General features: G+C 44.1%; 1 protein-coding gene across 2 annotated transcripts; it reads left to right on the top strand.

Annotated features, from left to right (window-relative positions):
• The first annotated feature begins 969 nt into the window (after positions 1-969).
• FKBP6 (FKBP prolyl isomerase family member 6 (inactive)) lies at positions 970-13,761 on the top strand. 2 transcript variants are annotated; one of them, XM_079954594.1, is made up of 9 exons: positions 970-1,129; positions 3,134-3,251; positions 4,666-4,755; positions 5,095-5,297; positions 5,757-5,876; positions 6,706-6,900; positions 7,465-7,574; positions 8,788-8,878; positions 13,693-13,761. In XM_079954594.1, exons 1-9 carry the CDS (start codon positions 1,058-1,060, stop codon positions 13,744-13,746), a joined length of 1,053 nt encoding a protein of 350 aa, XP_079810720.1. In that variant the 5' UTR covers positions 970-1,057; the 3' UTR covers positions 13,747-13,761. The 2 variants fall into 2 exon arrangements, with proteins under 2 accessions (XP_079810720.1, XP_079810721.1); XM_079954595.1 differs by lacking the exon at positions 13,693-13,761 and adding an exon at positions 11,290-11,765.
• Positions 13,762-19,127: the final 5,366 nt, after the last annotated feature.

The raw sequence follows: 19,127 nt of genomic DNA, 5'->3' as shown, positions 1-19,127 counted from the left end.
TCACAGGGAGCAAATCCCACTGCTGGAAATGTCTGCTTTCTACTTGCAGTTCTTGTGCTTGTGCTCGAGGTGGGAAGAAGTCACTGAATGCACCACCATCCATTCATGCTATACTTGGGTTGCTGATCCAAAAGTCGGTGGTTTGAATCCCTGTCACAGGGTGAACTCCCATTGCTCTGTCCCAGTTCCTGCCAACCTAGTAGTTCGAAAGCAGACCATAGATAAATAGGTACCGCTGTGGTGGGAAGATGAGATAAGTGCCATACACTATAGTCCCCTTTGACTGGACTTAACCATCCAGGGGTCCTTTACTTTTCCCCTTTCCCCTTTTACCTTACATGTTGTTGGATTTTGTTGTTATTGTTTTGGCGGCTAATTTTTTTATGATGACAAATGTTGTATTATGTAAACCAGTGTGCTTGTAAGCTATTTCAAGCTCCCCTGCCCCTCTTGCTGGACCAAAACACATGAAATAAACGAAGTTTAAGAATTGTCATGGTTTTGTGTCATGGTGAAAACTTTCTAAAAGATAGAACAGGGCAAAGTTTAAAATTTAAATCAAGGAGTAGCATCCAGTCTTAGTCACATTAGAGCAGGATTCAAAAGACATGGCTAACTTTGGCGCATTAAATTTCTTTGGGCTTACTCTTGCAAGTTAATTGGGAGTAAAAAAAACAAAACAAAGCGACACCCACAGGGTATCTAGCGTTAATTCCATGTCGTTATTATTAACTCGAGCTTCCCCGCATTTAAAGCCGCTTCGGGTGCCCATTTTAGATGAAAAACGGGCGTGTCGGTAAACAACAAAACTCTGAGGGTTAGGACTACATGCCCCATCATGCACTACGCTCGCCCCCCTCCCCGCTCCACGGACGCTGCCGAGGGCACAGAATTGGCTCTGCCGCTGGGGCTGGGCGTAGCCTGGTCTGCGGCACGAGGCCTTGGCGGGGGCGTGGTCGGGAGGGGCGTATCGTGATTGGCCCGCGCGGTTTGGGCGGGAAGGCTGGGCCTCGCTGTGAGGATAAAAAAGGGCGACGGCGAGAGCAGCCGTTGCAGGATGAAGCCGAGAGGTGGTGGCCTGGAGGAGAGCTGGCAGGCGGGGGACGGGAGCGGCGCGGGGGGCTTCATGGTGAGCGTTGGTGTCTCTGGGCATGAGCAGAGTTCCTCCTGACGCTCACTCTACCCGAGAGGAGAACAAGAAAGGAATGGAACCGCTTTCCTTCAGCTTCTGCCTTCCCCCTTCGAAGATAGAGCCCAACTGATTGCTGTGTCTGAGCATGCGAGGAGTACATTTTCCCCTCAAAAAGAAAAGAGAGAGAAAGAAAGGGAAATTCCTCTTTTACTGCCTCAACCAACCTTAGCAGCTCAGGGCAACCTGAGGGGAGGGACCTGCTGAAATGAAACAACAGCAATAGGTGATACCTGCATTGCAGGGGCTTGGACTCAATAACCTTTGGTAGTCCCTTTCAAGTGTAGGATTCAATGAAAAGCACAGCTTTGCTGTGAAAGAGAGGACTAGTAAGAAGCAAAACAAACCAATGCAGCAAAATATCAGTACCCTAAGGACTGCCAAAGCCAGTGCAAATCAAGGTGTTCCTTAAAAAAAGGGGGGGAAGCTTATGCTACTGTTCAAGTTGAATTATGAACAATAAATATATCGTTAGGCAGGTCTCTTAATATATAGTGTGCTGTATATATAGGTTTGCCTTTGGCAGTTTTGGCTAAATTTGAATTTATGTAAGAGTCCAAAACAGCCAAAGCTAGTTTACATAATATTTGCAAGTCTGTGCATTCATCATAAAGGAAATGATCTACAGCCTTCTGTCTCCAATTTCTTGGATCGGAGGTATAATAACATTCTGTGACACAAGTGAGGCCAAGGATGTCTCCCATTGGCTGTCACTTATATGAGCACTGTGAGCACTTGCTCACATTCTCCAGTTTCTGCCAGACTCCTATTTGCAGGCATATATGTAATGGCCTCTGGCAACTGAGGAAAACAGTGGGCAAGTTCCAAAATCATAGGGAGATTTATGGGTGCTTCTGTTTTACTTTTAACATTTTTATAGCTAATTGTAGAGGGGTAGTGCATGATTTAGGGACGCGGGTGGCGCTGTGGGTTAAACTACAGAGCCTAGAACTTGCCAATCGGAAGGTTGGTGGTTCGAATCCCCGCTACAGGGTGAGCTCCCGTTGTTCGGTTCCTGCTCCTGCCAACCTAGCAGTTCGAAAGCATGTCAGAGTGCAAGTAGATAAATAGGTACCGCTCCAGCGAGAAGGTAAATGGTGTTTCCGTGCGCTGCTCTGGTTCACCAGAAGCGGCTTAGTCATGCTGGCCACATGACCCAGAAGCTGCACACCGGCTCCCTCGGCCAATAAAGCGAAATGAGGGCCGCAACCCCAGAGTCGGCCACGACTGGACCTAATGGTCAGGGGTCCCTTTACCTTTACCTTAGTGCATGATTTACACTGTGAGGGTGTATTATTTTTCTGTTTTTTATATATCAGTCCATCAAATATGTCAGAATGCTCCATTGTTTATTCTAGGCTGTGGCTTTAAGCAATAGTTTCATTCATTAGGAAGTTGCCTTGTACTGAGTCAGAGTACTGCCAAGTGTTATCTAGGCTGGCTGATACTAGCTCTCCAGGGTTTCAGACTCGGAGGTCACTCCCCAACCCTGTCTGGAAGATCCTGTTGGGGATTGAACCTGGGAACTTCTACAGTGGTACCTCAGATTAAGTACTTAATTCGTTCCGGAGGTCTGTACTTAACCTGAAACTGTTCTCAACCTGAAGCACCACTTTAGCTAATGGGGCCTCCTGCTGCTGCCGCGCCGCCAGAGCACGATTTCTGTTCTCATCCTGAAGCAAAGTTCTTAACCCGAGGTACTATTTCTGGGTTAGCGGAGTCTGTAACCTGAAGTGTATGTAACCTGAAGCGTATGTAACCCGAGGTACCACTGTACAAGCAAAGCAGGTCCTCTGCCACTGAGCTTTGACCCGATTTAAAAAGACATTTGAAGAAATCCATATTAATAATACAACATTAATGCTAATAATACAACAGAAGCCTGTCTTGGCATTAAGCAGTCCATAAATAACATTTTGCTTTGCCATACCCTTGTTTCCAAAGTCTCCTTACCACCGGCTGGGTCAACGGATGCAGGATGTTACTGGAGACCATGGAGTGTTGAAAGAGATTATCCGTGCCGGCTCTGGTGAAACGGTGCCTCCTGATGCATCCATATTAGGTAAAAGAACCTTGTGCTGACAAGTCTATGGTTGTGGTATTAAGCAGGCTTACCAAGGCATTGGGTAAGTCCCTCTAAATGCATAGTATTGCATTGAATAGCCACTTTCCCCTTTCCTGCTGTGGCCTGGACGTTAATCCCTCCTCTTGCCAAAAGCTGCCTTGTGGGACCAATAGGAGCTGGGGTGTGAGAATGTGGATCAGGACCATGTTGATGAAGGGGAAAGGATGAGTATTCTGCACCACAGTTCTGTTGTTTTAAAAAAAACTAGACATGTTCATGCCTAGTTTGGTCTTTGCGCAAATTAAAGTGGATTTTGTTCTTTTAACAAGTTAACTTGTCTTTTCAGTTGACATCGGCACCATCAAGTTTGACATTTGAATAGTAGTTTATACCACAAGTTATTGATTTCCATTAGCTCCCTTTATAACCCCCCAAGAAGCACTTTAATGTGTGATTTAATATGGACTATGTGGAAGGATTCCCTGTGCACTTTCCCTCACAAGCTAATTATAGCAATGTTGAGGGTGGCTTTCTGAATCTGAATGTTAACATTTAAATAAGAGTGGTATTAGTACTTTAGCCAAGAATGGATTAAGTATTTAGCCAGTGACCTAAAATCTCCATGGATGTACACTGTAGATTTTGTTTGTGGTTTCCATTTACCGTAATAAGCAACCCCAAACTCCAAGTTTGAAGCTGTTTTGTGCTTTTTAGCACCCAAGAGTATGGTGGAAGTGAGCAGGTACTCTTTTGTCATACAGGTCCTTTAGACTTTAATGTAATATTCCCCAGCTTGCTGCCCTTCAGGTGTTATGGACTACCATTCCTATCAGTCCCATGGGACCCAGGCAGCAGGTTGGGAAAGACTGTTTTGCTGTGAGTAGCTTCTAAGGCTACTGGGGAGCCCTTAGGTTTTTGCCTTCAGATTTTTAAATGAATGCAGGAAAATGTAGTTTGATGACTATTACAGAACCTGAAAAAGCTTGAGCAAATGCTACACCATTTTGCAATTTTCCCATAATGGATGAAATTTATGTGCTCTCGGCAATTTCCTGGGACAATACAGCATGGTTTATTGGAAACAAGGATTGCTAGTAGTTGTCTAGATTCAGGTAGGTAGCCGTGTTGGTCTGATGCAGTGTGTGTGTGTGTGTGTGTGTGTGTGTGTGTGTGTATATATATATATATATATATATATATATATATATATATACACACACACACACACACGCAAATGGTCCAGTAGCACCTTAGAGACCAACTAAGTTTGTTCTTGGTATAAGCTTTCGTGCGAATTCACAGTTCTTCAGATGCACACATAGTAGTTGTCTGTTATGGATAAAAATAGAAACTATGTTCAACCTTCCTAACTGAAGCTGATTTACTCTCCTCTAACTTTTAATTTTCTCAGTGAAATTTTCAGGTTACTTGGAACACATGGACAGACCCTTTGACACAAACTGCTACAGAAGGAATCATAGACTCATGAAACTTGGTGAAGGTAAGCCCAGAATGACCATGTATTCCTATGAGATAATAAAATAGTGTGCATGCACTAGCACTTAAATATAAAAACTGGACTTGTTAGGTGCATTCATGCCTAGTTTCTATGATAGTAAGCAAACTATTTGGGATCCTTTAAGAGGGAGGCCAGGATAGCTCTCCAAATTTCATGCATCCAAAGATTTGATTTTTCTGGGGGCCTAAGTTGGGGCCAAATTGTCCTGGGTCAGGCCCAATCTGAATCGTACCTTGGATCAAGGATGATGTCTTCCGCTATGACTTAGTACTGCAGTACATACATTTGAGAAATAAACCTTGCTCTTTTTTGCATTCCCAGACATTACTCTTGGAGGAATGGAGATTGGTCTGCTGACAATGAAGAAAGGAGAGCTGGCAAGATTTTTGTTCAAGCCAAGTTACGCTTTTGGAGTTGCGGGCTGCCCTCCTTTGATCCCTCCCAATGCCACAGTCTTGTTTGAGATTGAGCTTCTGGACTTTCTGGACTCAGCAGAATCTGACCAGTTCTTTAATCTGACTCCTGTAAGTTTGCTAGTTTTTCTTTATTTTTATTAAGAGATTTCTGTACCACCCTTCACCAAAGATGGTTACCAAGCAGTTTTTAAAAGATACTATAAAGCACCATACAACTCACTCGAGATTAGAAAGACAAAGGCCAGAATGGGGAGTGAGCTAGAAGCTAGGCTCCAAGCTGGGAGATGGAGCTATGCCTGATTACTATTTGAATCAAAGGCTGTGACTGAGAGAAGCAAAACTTCAAGGGTGTTATTGCTGTGAACCCCTCTATTGTAGGCTCAGATTGTATATATGTATAAATAAACCATATATCATACAGAAACCACATTCTTAGCTGTCCCTCATTCTGAAGAAACCTGGAATACCTGGAATATTGCAGAACTCAGAGATTGGGACGGTGTGCAACATTAGGATGGCATGCAGCAATACTAAACCCCATGACCAGATTGTGGCTTCTCTTCACAGGAGCAACAGGCCCAGTTTCCACTGCAGAAAGTGCTGAAGGTGGCTGAAACTGAGCGGGAATTTGGCAATTACCTCTTCCGACAGAAGCACTTCATGGATGCCAGAGAAAGATACAAACGGGTAAGTAAAGCAAATGAGAAGGGTGGGGGCAAGTGAGTCACAAGTAATGCAAAGGGGAAATTTATGGTAATTTGGGCCTTTTGCAATTATTTTCCATTCCCCATCATACTAGTATTTGTACCTTGGTAGTCCTTTCTGGTCAAGCAAAGGGCAGGGCTGGTCTCCAGAAGTCAGAGAACTTCTTTAGGTCAGCCTTCACCAGTCTGGTACCCTCCAGAGCTTTTGAGCTACAGCTCCCATCAGCCCTGGCCAGCACACTTAACTTTGCATATTATACTTACTTACTTACTTACTCCCTCCTTCACCCTTTGTTAGCTGGCCAGGACAGAGTGTGCTGAATGGGCTGGTGGGAGTTGTAGCTCAAAACATCTGGAGGACTGCCAGATTGATGAAGGCTGCTGTAATGTGTTGCCCCCAAAATGTGAGATGGGAATTGATCACCTCCTGGAATTATTTTGAAATGTAAAATGAGAAAGGAGTGGGTGATCTGATGGAAGAGAATGTTTAGTCGAACAGTTTAAAAGCACTATATTGTCACTTAACCACCTTAATTGTTCATTGTAATCTTATTTCATGCTTTCCCATCAGAGTTGCTTTAGATTCCTAAAGCGAAAAAATACAGTTTTGCCCATATTTTTTTTTCAAAATCTACAATGTAAATATGTAACTGGCCCTCAAATGAGAGAATATTTTTGCTTGATAGTGTTTTTCTTACGTGGAAATGTTTGTCTCCTAAGTCAATATCCACACAGCCCAATGTGTACAACAATCAATATAAGTTTTGTGTAAGACTATAAAATGACAGCACTTGTTTGCGATCCCTGATTAGGCCTCTTCTCTGCTGCACCGTGTGAATGCTGAAGAAGCTGAGCTAGTCAAAGTTGATGCTGCCAAGATTCTGGTCTTCCTGAACTTGTCTTTTACTTACCTGAAACTGGAGCAGCCCACTCGGGCCCTTGCCTACGGAGAGAAGGCCTTGAAGCTGGATGAGAAGAATGCCAAAGCACTCTTCAGGTGTGCTCAGGTGAGGAGGAGGAGCAGCTGTGGACTTAGTCTTCCAGGTTTCAAATGCCTGATGGGGGGGGCAATAAAAATAATGGATGAGAGCACCTCAACCTGGAAGAAACCCTGGAGGCCACTTAGTCTAATGTAGGAGATGCAGGTGGCCATCTAGCCTTTGCAAGCACTTTCTGCGGCAAAATCTTTTCCACTTTCAAACACCTCTGCAACTCCTTCCCTTGAACGTTTTGTTTATCATTGCCAGGCTGAGCACAGTATCCCTTGCAGGATAAGACTGCGGCACACCTCCCACTCAAATCTCTACTTGCTCTCCCTTCTACTTGCATCATTCAATCTATGGGATGGCAGCCAGGATTTTTTTAGGGCGGTTGATTCAACAAGCTTTAAGTTTCCAGGTGCACATCTGACCATGCGCAGCTTTTCCTTTCCTGGGCTTTCTGTACATTGCTAGTACTGGTGAGTTTTCTCTTTGCTAGTTGTTAACTTTGTGGCCATGCTGGGATTTCCACCCCCCGCTGAGGAACAGCATACCAAATTAAAAAATAATAATGATTCTTTTGTCTACTAGGCATGTTTCTCTCTGGCAGAGTATGAGAGAGCTCGGGATTTTTTGGTGAAAGCTCAGAAACAGCAGCCCTTCAACCACTGCATTAACAATGAATTGAAAAAGCTGGCCAGGTGAGGGAGCTATTTCTTTACTGAAGTAGGATAATCGGGTAGCTGTGAACTGCTTTCTCTGTATATAATTGTCCAGATTTATTCCTTGTGGTGTTGAAGCCTCTGTACTCTTATAATGTTTAAACTGTCTAGCAGATGGAGTAAGTGGGAGCACAGGAAGCTTTTAGGGGTATTGAATCCCAAACTCTGTAAACTGGTCAATGTCCTTGCAGTGGGGCAAGCCTCAGGTGCATGGGTACCACCCCCTTTCCACTTTTGGGAGCATCCTCAGGAGTTCTGTTTAATCCAGAAAAAAACCCCTGTATGGTTATCAAAACCATGGCAGTGCTATGTGTAGAGTGTGAGGGAATAGAGTTCTCCTTTCATGACAGTACTGGGAAAGGATAAAAAGGCAATTCCCTGGCTCTCCTTGAATGAATGCCTTACGGAGGCAACTAGCCTTTGTGGTTTTGCCTTACCTGTCCTTTGACAGGCAGCCTTTCCCTGTTCTGTTAGGAGAAGCTTGGGCCATGTTTATCCTTAACTTAAGATGGCTTTCTTCATCGGCAAAAGACTGGCAAAACCTCTGCCTGCTGAGGCCACCTGACCCTCTGCTCCCTCATTTGTGTGCTTCCTTTCTCTGGGCTGGGAAGTGCACAGGCCATGAGGGGGAATTCCTTGGTCCTCAAAAGTTGCCCCCCTGAAACATGCTTGGAAATAGATCGCCACCAGATCTGTGAGTATTGCTTGTCCTGAACACATGGATTTTTGGCAGTGTTTTAGTAAGAGCAGCTCTGGCTTCCATACTTGGCTGGTGTTCTGCATAGGTATAAACACTACTGAAAAGTATTGTGGAATTTCATGCATAAAGCAAGATCTCTCAGCTGCTGAGCTGCTCTGTTCATGAATAACTATAACTTAAGTTTAATCATACTGGCCATGTTCTACAGCTGAGACTAAATCCTGGGTTTGACATTTGTTCGGTGAAGCATTTATTTCAAACATCATCAAAGCTGTGTACACAGTGAGCTATGCTGAAGGAGATGGGGGTTTTGAGCATTGAAATAAGGGCAAAAAATGGCAAGATGCAGCTGCTGTGCCTGTGCTGGAACAGTTTGCCTCCTATTTCTGAGGAAGCACTTGAGTTCTGGGGAGGCTTCATTTCAAGATCTTGTTGTTTTTTAAACTCGGCTGGTGGACACCCTGTGATCATACAGTTTGCCCTGTTTTGCAGCTGTTACAGAAATTACATGCTGAAGGAGAAGGAAATGTGCTGCAGGATGTTTGGCCCCCTCAACTCTACTTCAGCAGGAGAAAACCTGAAGGTAACAGGCTCTGAGCCTCTTCTGTTTCTCAGTTTCATCTTGGTGCTAAGCTCCCTCCTTGTGTTGTCTGAAGATTGTAGCAGGAGCATGTATGAACAGCAAGGCATTTAGTGGTTGGCAGGTGCCAAGGGAGTTGTCCTCTGAGACAACTGCACTCCGGAACTTGCTCTAGATTTTTGTAGGGCTTATGAAGCAGGACATGTCCTCTGTTACTCTCTCGCTTTTTTCACCCCTTGGATGTTGAGCAGAAATATGACTCTGTTGCCATGCACTGTATCTACCTCATCTCCTACTACTTCCATAGCCCTTAACCACCCTGCCCAATTTTAGGGCAGCCGTTGCCAGCCTGGTGCCATCCAAAGATTTTGCACGACAACTCCCATCACCTACAGCATCATACAGTCATGTTTGCTGATGCTGATGAGATTTGTAGTCCAAAACATCAGGGATGGCACCCCGTTGTTGAGGCTATTTTATGTTACTGTTCTTGGTAGATCTTGGTAATGTCCTGGGCAGCTGCCTGTTCCTGCTAGATACAAATGTCAGTTCTCATGGTTTATTATAGCAGAATTCCACTGTAAACAGGATACATGGTTGGCTAGTCCCCTCACCCTGCCCTGAAATGAGAATGTCTGTAAGTGGATGGTAACTTAAGTAATAGCCCTGCCTCCTTGACCTTTCTTCCTAGAACCTATTGCAAACTGCTTCTCAGCTCCGCTTCAGAAATTCTCAGCAGCTTCAAAATCAGCTTGCTGCATTGCATGTGCTGTTCAAGAAACACAAGCACAGAGTCCTCTGCACTCTTAGAATGAGCTAGTCTTTTGAATCCTTGCCAGTGATGGCATGAACCCCTTTTTAAGACTGTAAAATCTTGTAAATTTACCTATCAGTAGCAGCCCTTATATTGTGCCACTCAACAATGCAGGATAAAAAGTGTCTTTCATTTATCAACAACCAGCTCTGAAAATACAGTGATTTAGATAATGGCATTACAACAAAAAGCATCTGCATTTTTCACTGTCATTCCACATTACATGGTTGGCTACCCTAGGTGAACAGAGCCTGCTTTCTGTTTTAGTCACTGTTTTAGCGGGTGATAGGATAAGTGTTCAACGTTCATATTTGGTTGTTAAAAGCAGCTAGAGCAAAAGCTGAACAACTTTATTATGAACAGGTGGGTTGGGGTTGCAGAATGATGGAATTCACTTAAAAACATGTATGTGTGTGATCTTGGAATGGGTTGGTAAGGATAAGATTATTTGAATTTGAAACATGGTTGCTAGTGTAATTAGGTTAGTTGTTCATGCAGATTTGTTGGCGAAAGCAGGAAATGTTTTTTCAGCAGAATGTCCTAGTAGCTGCCTGCTGTTCTGGTACCTGCAGGAGCATCCTTTCCAGCCCATCTTATCTGTGCAGCCCCTCGAGCCTCCTTTTTGATTGTGTAGCCACTGGGTGGGAATGAAAGAGACAAGACAATCAAATGCTACTCAGAATGGCTAAAGGGTTTCAGCTTGCCTACTTCTCTCTCTTTAATTAGCTCAGTGTAAAGACTTCTTTAGACATGGTGTATTCAAAGAGGATGACAGAAGATTCTTGGCTGAACTCTTGTTTGCTTCTGAATGGGATTTCTTTGTGACTGGTGGTGTCAAGAGGAGGTGTGAAGCTGGCTGGGTGTTACATGATGGCACTTCAGTCACTTGCTATAGCGAGATTCCTAAATGCTACACAATCTGTTTCTTTATGCACACCCATAGGCAGCAACACACTTGGCTTGCCAAACAGAGATTTGTAGGTTGCTGTGCCAGCCAGGAACCCAACGGAAAAGAGCCAGATCGAGTAACTGAGGCTCTGGACCAATCTAGATGTTACTTGCTACCACCTGCAACTGTACCCCAACATCCCTTTTTTAGGCTGCAAAGTAGTTGGGGCGGGGAGGTTGACTGAGAATGGAGGAGTAGTCATTAGAGAAGGGGAAAGCTATGCCTTTCCCCCATGGAGTTTCAAATATATGTACATAGATTGGTCCATATTAATATGGAAGCTATTGAAAGAGAGGAGTGGAAATACAGGGAGCTGAAAATGGTAGACACTACTAAGCAAAGGAAAATGTGTTAACAGTGGCCCTTTGTGGTATGTATTAGGTGTAGATTTGGGGTATGGTACTTGTTCGTAGCTCCTTGAGTGTGAAGGTTTAAAGGTTAACCCTTGGTTTCCTATCTCTATCTCAAAATTAGTACCCGTTTTAAGATTTCTGACCGTTCTAGCCATTACATTGCAATGATACAAGGGCTTGGGCCCTTGATAGCTCACTATGTAATATAGGTCACTGGGTTCATTTTTTAAAAGCGACCATGTCCTGACAAACTGAAATGCATGGTTTTTTTTGAGTCATGATATGCTGGTCATTTCAGAATCCATCTATGCAGAAGGAAGAAACTTTTCTATAATGGGAAGGGATCCCACTTCAGTACAGCCAACAACTGCCTTCTTGTTTTTGAAAATCGATATGGAAAAGACCTTCCTCATTCTGAGTACTTGGAGCTGAGAAGATTATATGGTTGTTTAATACATAAAAGCACAATTTGTATGTACACTTTCTTAGTGGCATTCTACTAAGTCAAGTCTACTAAGAGACTTCTTTTGAAAAGAAGGTATTTGCTCAGCATTCTCTCATTGTTTTGAAGGAACTCCTTTCTCCTGTTAGCCAGATGCAGGTAACAGATTACTCTGTTTGGATACGAATCAGTTTTCCTTAACTTCCCTCGTTTCCCTGGACTCAGGCTGGTGAAAGTAGGCGACCATGGTTTTTGCTTATCTGAGAAGATTGTTAGAAATGTAGTTTTCCTAGTTGTAGAAAATAAAACTTGTTTCTGAGCTGAAAATGTCAGCATGGCTGGTGTTCATTCATTGTGGATGATGAGTGTCTGTAGATGGAAGCCACTGTCCCCCATTTGCCGTGGTAGTGCAACCAATTTGGGTGCTGCTGCCTAGCAAGGCATCGTCATCGCATTTCTGTATATGATTCTTAATGTTGATGCTCTGACTGATGTCCTACCAGACAAAACCTATCTGTCGTGTCTGTGGATTTGAGAACTTGTTTAGAGGATATGCCTGGCTCGCTCAGGCGAAATGGAGGGCAATAGAACACCCTCTATTCACTGCAGAAAAGAAGCTTATTTTAAGATTGATGTTCTGTTTCCTTGGTGCAGAATTTGGATTACCTGATTATGAATTTACTGTTTGGGGCATTGTATTCAAATCCCTGCTAAATAACTCACTATGCCAGGTGCTTTTTTGTGACAATGTTATATTCCTGCACTTTACTAGAAAGAATAAACCTTCCTTGCATGTATCACTGTGTGTGCAAGCTGAGCGAACAGATCCCTCCTCCTGCTGTGGTGGCGAGTGGGTTGCAGCCATCCTGTGGCTCTGAAGAACTGTATAAACCAGCAGGTGGCGGCAGATCCTTTGATAACTTGCCTTAGCTATCAGTTTTATCTCTTTTCCCCACCTGCTTCATTTCAGTCAGGTTCTCTGTGCTCAAATCCAGGCACCCATTTTTTTCAGGGCATATTGGTCAAAACTCCCTTAACTGGAATGAAATGTGCAGATTTGACATAACTGAATATGTCTACCTTTGTTTTCCTGCTTCAGGTTGATTAGTTAATGGTATACTTTATTTTGAGGCACTGTGCTTTCATTTTGCAGCATGTAGAATTTGAGGTCTGGGTGGTTTTGTAGTTCCACCAAGGACCTCACTTCCTGCTCCTCCTCAGGGCTAAAAAGAGGCCAAAAGACCTCTCTTCCCCTATCTGAGCCAAACACACACACAGCCTATGAGCTTTTCTCATCTAACTCCACCACTGCCAGCTCTGCAAAGGTTCGAGGTTGTCTTAAATAACTCTGTCCATCTCCCCCTTTCTGCTTGTAATAATCTCCCAGAGCACCTCAGTGATGTGTTCTCCTCTTGCTGCAATATATCCAGCTCAGAACTTGCCTCCTTTTATTTTTGGAAGGTCTTGTCTTAATTCTTTAAGTCCTCAGACCACTTGAGGTCACATAGGCCACACACACACACACACACCATGTTGACTTTTAAATTGAATTCTGATTTTACAGTTTTAACTGCTTTCTAGCCTTTATTGTGTTGGGTCTATCATGCAACACTTAGAAATAGCTGTCATTAAACAGCATACAAATTGTTGGAAGTAAATGGAAAATAAATAAATAAAACCAAAATACGTCACTGCATTCATGCACAATTTCCATTTCCCTCTCACTTGGCTGCCTCTTTATTTTATACTCTCTGCCCCGTACTGTGTCACTATTGATGTTGCATTAAAAACAAGTTGTCAGCCTAGCATCCCTGCCTCCACCCTATGGCAGGACTTATCAGAGATCAGCCACCCTGCTTACAAGCTGGTAACTCCTACAGTCCTGTTAACTTTCTTAGCTATCCAGCATCTAAGAGGAACCCCTGTGTATCAGGCTATCCAGTCCACAAACAGTGGATAAAAGCTGTCCCTCAGCAATTGGTGTGTGTGTGTGTGTGTGTGTGTGTGTGTGTGTGTGTGTGTCCTTTAGCCAGTGTGACTTATGGCCATTAACAGACTTGCATGGCAGTCTGCCCTGCCTCTCTTTCCTCCATCCACAGTATGGGGGATGTTTATTCCTAACTTTAAAGGGTGGTTGTGAGGATTAAAACTAGATGCCTGTGAGAACTTTGAGGATTGGAAGGTGCTGTCTGTGTAAATGTTAAGTACAACTAATTTACTAGATCTCGTCTTCCTCTTCCATGAATTTGTCCGATTCAGTTTCAGAAGCACCAACGGCCATCAAGACCACCACTACATTTTGTAGTGGGGTAACATTTCATGTGTTTGTCAAGGTAGCCTGTCGTCCGGGGAAGCTTATACCATAATAATAATAAAAATTATCCCTAAAATTCTAAAGGTTGGTCTTTAAGATGCTTTGTTTCTGCTGCAACAGAGTAACACACACTCACACTCTGGAAATTACTCATTCTGAGCCAAGTTGAACCATACAGGGGAAGGGATTAAACAGAATACGTCAGTGGCCCAATTTAACACGGGGAGGGAAAGAGTTCTTTCCTCACCCCAGACCAGAGTCCCCGCATTGAGGTGTCATTCTTCCGAATGGATCTTTCAAATCCATCTTCCACGCTTACTGTTCCCCACCCCCCGAGCAGAATTGCATGGGTGCCTTTTCACAGCAAGGACTTCTCATCCTGCCTGACTGACAGCCTGTAGCAAAGGCGAATTAAGAAGTGCGGAGCAGGGCAACCTCCTCTTTATGGTTCCACTGCCATGTCTGGAGCTCAAAGCAGAGTCTGCTTGCTCTGTGGCGCCAGCAGAAGTGCTGCTCTGAAGCCTATGGCTGGCACCTTCAGCCTTCCTGAGTTGTTATTATTTTTTATTTCCTGGTTGGGGAGGGGGGGAGAGTGAGAAGAGGGGAAGATGTTGGTTCAAATGTTCTCCTATGGCTGCCCCTGAGTTTATGTTGGCAGTGGCTGGGGAACGGAGCTGATTTAACTGGCAGTTGTTGTTTTGTGGCCAGGGCATTATGAAAAGGTTTTCTGTCTTTCCCCTCCAAGGTTAATGCTGAATGTTTTCCTTCTTAATATACTGTTCGCTTCATTATTAGCTGAAAGAGACTCTCTTTATATATATTTTTTAAAAAATTAACTTCTCCCATTCCCCCCCAATATATATATATAGAGAGAGAGAGTCCCTTCATGCTGTTGCGTTCTGAGAGCCGGGAAGTCCTGTGGACAGGAAGTGAGAAACCTGATGGTTGGTGTGATTTATACAGAAATTCCTTTCTTCCCCAGTGAGCTGGAACAGTAGGCCGATGTGTCAGTTTGCGGCTGGCTGCCTGGCTGCAAGTGCCAACCATTGTTGCTCCTTTTGTCCTCCCGCCCCCATCTCCGGCAAGTGAGCCACTTCTGTTTAAAAGTGATGAATGAGGTGTTCTTCGAGCAGGGATTCAGGGGAGGCTCCTGAGGCAGCTTTACACCTCAGCGTCTTTATTCCCTTTGCCAGCTTCAGGCCTTCCCTTGTTCTTCCTCAGATGGGAGCCTTCTTTTGAGCAGCAGCAGCAGTAGCAGTAGCAGGACAATAGGTAGCTGCTGCTCCTGTTGCTGACTTAGCCCCCTTTGGGGGCACAGGTTTCCCCCCCCCCTTCTCCGCTCTTGCTGATCATGCATGTCTCCAGGAAATCCCATGTGTGCTTCACCAAAATTACTCACCTACTTCATCTAGTTGGTGTTGGAGGCTTTCCCCTGCATCAGCAAAACTTAGGTGACACCAAATGTCCTGGAACCTTTTCTCATTAAAAAATTGTTCAAGAGAGAGAGATGGGGAAACTGACTTGTTTGCGGTATCTGTGGGGATTAGGTGGGGTGAAGCTCCGTGGTGGAGCATATGCGTGCATATGAAAGATCCTGGTTTCAGTTCCCTAATTGAAAAAAAAAAATCTGAAGCCCCTTATCTAAGAAGACCTAGCAAAGGTCCTTAAATTTACCCAAGAGGGTAGAGAGGAGAGGCTGAACTCAGCTTGGAAAGCTTATTTAAAGTGCATCAGCAGAGGGCTGATGAATGCATTTTAGTTTGTGGAAGTTGTAAGCATGATTCACAAATGCACATGTAGGCAGGAAGTGCTTGAGAAATGCATTCTCGGCACAAAACAGATTAAAACCGTTTCAGCAGAATGTGCTTTGGATTGGCAAATACAGTGGAACAGAGACAACATGGGGATGGCATTGTGTGTACAGCATCCGAAAAAGATGCCTATCTGCAGCCTTGAATGCACATTATCACACAATGTATACTCACTCACAGTCTCTAGCCTCAAGGCTTATTGTCTAAAAAAGCATGACGCATAAGGAAAATGGGTTGGGGAAGGAGGAGGAAAATCCAAATCTGGGCACTGTTTCTTTAAATTAACAAAGTTATGGTAATGAGCAGCTAAAGCCAAAAGATTTCCAGAAGAGAAGGTGCCAAACCTTGCTGGTCTTTCCACAGCACTGATAGAGAGGCCCTGCAGTCCTTCTCTTCTCCTGCAGCTCAATGGAAAGGCTGCACCACATACTCAAAACCCATGGTACACAAATGTATGCTGTAAAATGCAAAGTTTTAAATGAATCAAAATACCCATTACAACATAGAAATGCTGGCATTAATGCTGTTAAAAGTTTCAAAGGATTCCATAGATTCTGTGATCATAGACTCACAGTTGCTGGAGCTGGTGGTGTCTGACCAGAAGCGAGACCCTGGAGTCACGAATAGCTCAGTGAAGATGTTGACCCATCGTGTGACAGCTGTAAAAAAAGGCATATTGCGTGCCAGGGATTGTTAGCAAAGGAATGGAAAATAAACTGCTGATATCATAATGCTGTCACAGAAAACGTGTGGTGCACTCACTTTGGAATAGTGTCTACGGTTTTGGCTGCCTCACCTCTAAAAGGGTACTGTAGTGTTGGAAAAGGGCAACCGGAATGATCAAGGGGGTGGAAGGATTCCCCAACAAGGAAAGATTGCAGTCTTTGTGTCTTTTTAGTTTAGAGAAAAGGCAAGTAAGAGGCAACATGATAGAAGTGTATAAAAGTATGCATGGAATGCAGAAAGTGAATAGAGAAGAAAAGATTTTCTCCCTATCATAACACTAGAACTTGGGAACATCCAAAGAAGCTGACTGAGGATTCAGAGCAGACCAATAACCCTCTCCCCCATAGCCATAATTGAAAAAAAAGAAGATGAGGAGCTTCACAATTCTAACTTTTGATGCTCTGGATTAGAAACAAACTTGTGGATATGTGGAAGAGGCGCATTGCTGGCTATTGTTTTCCTGAAACCTACCTAGAAGGTCTGCAAACATAAAGTCACCAAGTCTTCTGCTGCTTCTGTGGTCTTAGTCCTGCTTTTTCTATGGAGTGTGCTCTCCATAGAGAGGATCAGATACTGTAGAAGGTCTGCTCTCTTGCACTATGTAATTTGTGTCTCTCACTTCCAGGCTGCTGGGCTTGTTAACTCTGCAAGGTCAGTTCCTACTTGTAGGCCCTTTATCCTTTCTGGAGGGCTGAATGGTTCAGTCCATGCAGCCTTTCCATTTCAGTTTAATGCCTCAAGAACGCTTACTTCAAAAGGTCCCTTCTGCTAACTACCACTCTGACCCGACCCAACTCCATTTTCCCCCTACCTGCAAACAACAGCAAGGCAGACTTTGCTATCGGATCCTGCTTGCTTATGGCCCATCCTGGCAGCACACCTCAGCTTGGAGCTTTGAACTCTCGCAAGATTTCTCCAGAGTAAACAGCTCACAGTGGCAACAGTGAAGCTGCTCTCCATCTCGTGGACTTCTTCCAAAAGGGTAGCTGCGTTAGTCTGTTGCAGCAAAAACAAAAGAGTCTTCTGTCACCTTAAAGACTAACAAATTTATTTTGGCAAAGCTCTAGACCATGAAAACCTGTGCCATTAAAAATCTCATGGGCGTGTGGCTATTCCTGGCTCTTAACCCCGCTCAGAATGCAGCTGCAGAGGGTCCTCTTTCTCCAGGATCCTGTTGTTCTCAAACTGGGCAAAGTGGAGAAGGCCAAGAATGGCATGAATCCATCCAGGTTCTTGGCAGTTCCAGGTCACGCTGTCTGTAGGCAATTACACCCACCTTCCTACTCAAGTGCAGTGATGTTTCAGACGATGGGGGGGGAGCAGCAAATTCTTGCCTTTAAACAAAAGGTCAGGTGCATCTGAGCTGCAGCACACCTCTTCTCTGGATGAAAAGGGCCTCTCCCCACCTAGTTTGATAAAACAGAGTTGGAGGAATGCTGTATGTTTCTCCCCCCATCCTCTTCACTCTCCCCCCCCCCATTATGAGATCCATTTGTTTTTCATGAGCTATATTTAGGTGGCACTGGCAGAACCCCCAAACTGCTGAGTCCTGTTAAATCAATATTTTTTTTCCTTAGAAGGCGGAGATCAGCATTACCAAGTAAATGGTAAATAATATTTTGGTTTAGCATAGCTGAAGGTTTTTCCACTGCAAATTCCCTCATGTCCAGCCATGGTAAATTATTCAGGTGGTAGTGGTGGTGGTGGTGGTTAAAGCGAAAAAGATCCTCTGCATTTTTAGGGAAGTCAAATAAAATAATAAAGGGGTCTTTGAGAGTAGCTCTTCACCCAATGTTTGTAAAGAGATGTCACTTTGAGGTGTTTCCACTGAGGTGGCAACAGGAGGGTCCACCCAATGCCCAGAGACCTGGAGCTTCTTATGGACATTAAAGTAGCTTGTGGTGGCAAGAGCAATGCATTTCTCTCTCAAACTTTATCTGGATGTAGGAAACTTGAAAGTGGGGACAGGGACAGAAAGAGCCTGATGGAGAGGAAGGCTCCCTCTTCCTCCCAGATAAGATCTGGATTGAATATCCTAGAAGAAATGGTTAAAACATTTGCTGCTGCTGCTTAGTTTAGAAAAAAACAGGTCCATGGTAGATGTGTATAAAAAGATGGGAAAGTGAATAGAGATAGGCTTTTCTCCCTCTCTCATAATATGTACTATCATCTCTTAATACCGTGGGGTCACCCAACGAAACTTCACACAGCGCGTAGTTAAAACTATGGAATTTGATCCTTCAAAAAGGTAGCAATGATAAGCTTCTTGAGGCACAGCAGGAAACATGATGCTGAACTGGACTTGGTAGGTCTTTGGCCTGATCCAAGCAGCCAGGTCCTTTTTACATTCCTGCATTAAGCTGAGGTACAGTGAGCACACATTGGCTCGAGACAGTGATTCTCTTTTTCCGTGCACTTCTTTCAGAAGGAGTATCTGTCTTTGTTCGTGGCAGGTGTATGCTCATTCCATTCTCTTTTCCTTCTCATTCTCTTTTATCGCTGAAAGGGGATCCAGCTGCTTCTGCAGACTTCTGCTGTGCTTTAGAAGAAACTGCTGACACTGGTGGTGCTTATCATCTTTCTTTCCACTCTCTCAAAGCCTGGCTCTAGCTGCAGGAGAGCAGCTATTCAGGGTGGGATCTGGGAATACAGGGAAGTGAGAGCAGGTGAGTTGCTGAATGCTGGAGAAGCTGAAACTTTGTCCCATCAAGCATCTCCCATTACAAAGTCCTTATTCCACTCCATTACACGGGTTCTGACCTGGCTTCTGTTCTAGGGTGGCTAGAAGCTCAGGTTTAGCAATATTTCTCTTAATCTAAGGTAGCTGTTGGTTTTGCAAAGAG

This window comes from Podarcis cretensis, assembly GCF_951804945.1.
Source record: "Podarcis cretensis genome assembly, chromosome: 15".
Lineage (NCBI taxonomy): Eukaryota > Metazoa > Chordata > Lepidosauria > Squamata > Lacertidae > Podarcis > Podarcis cretensis.
This window is presented reverse-complemented; position numbering and strand designations above follow the sequence as displayed.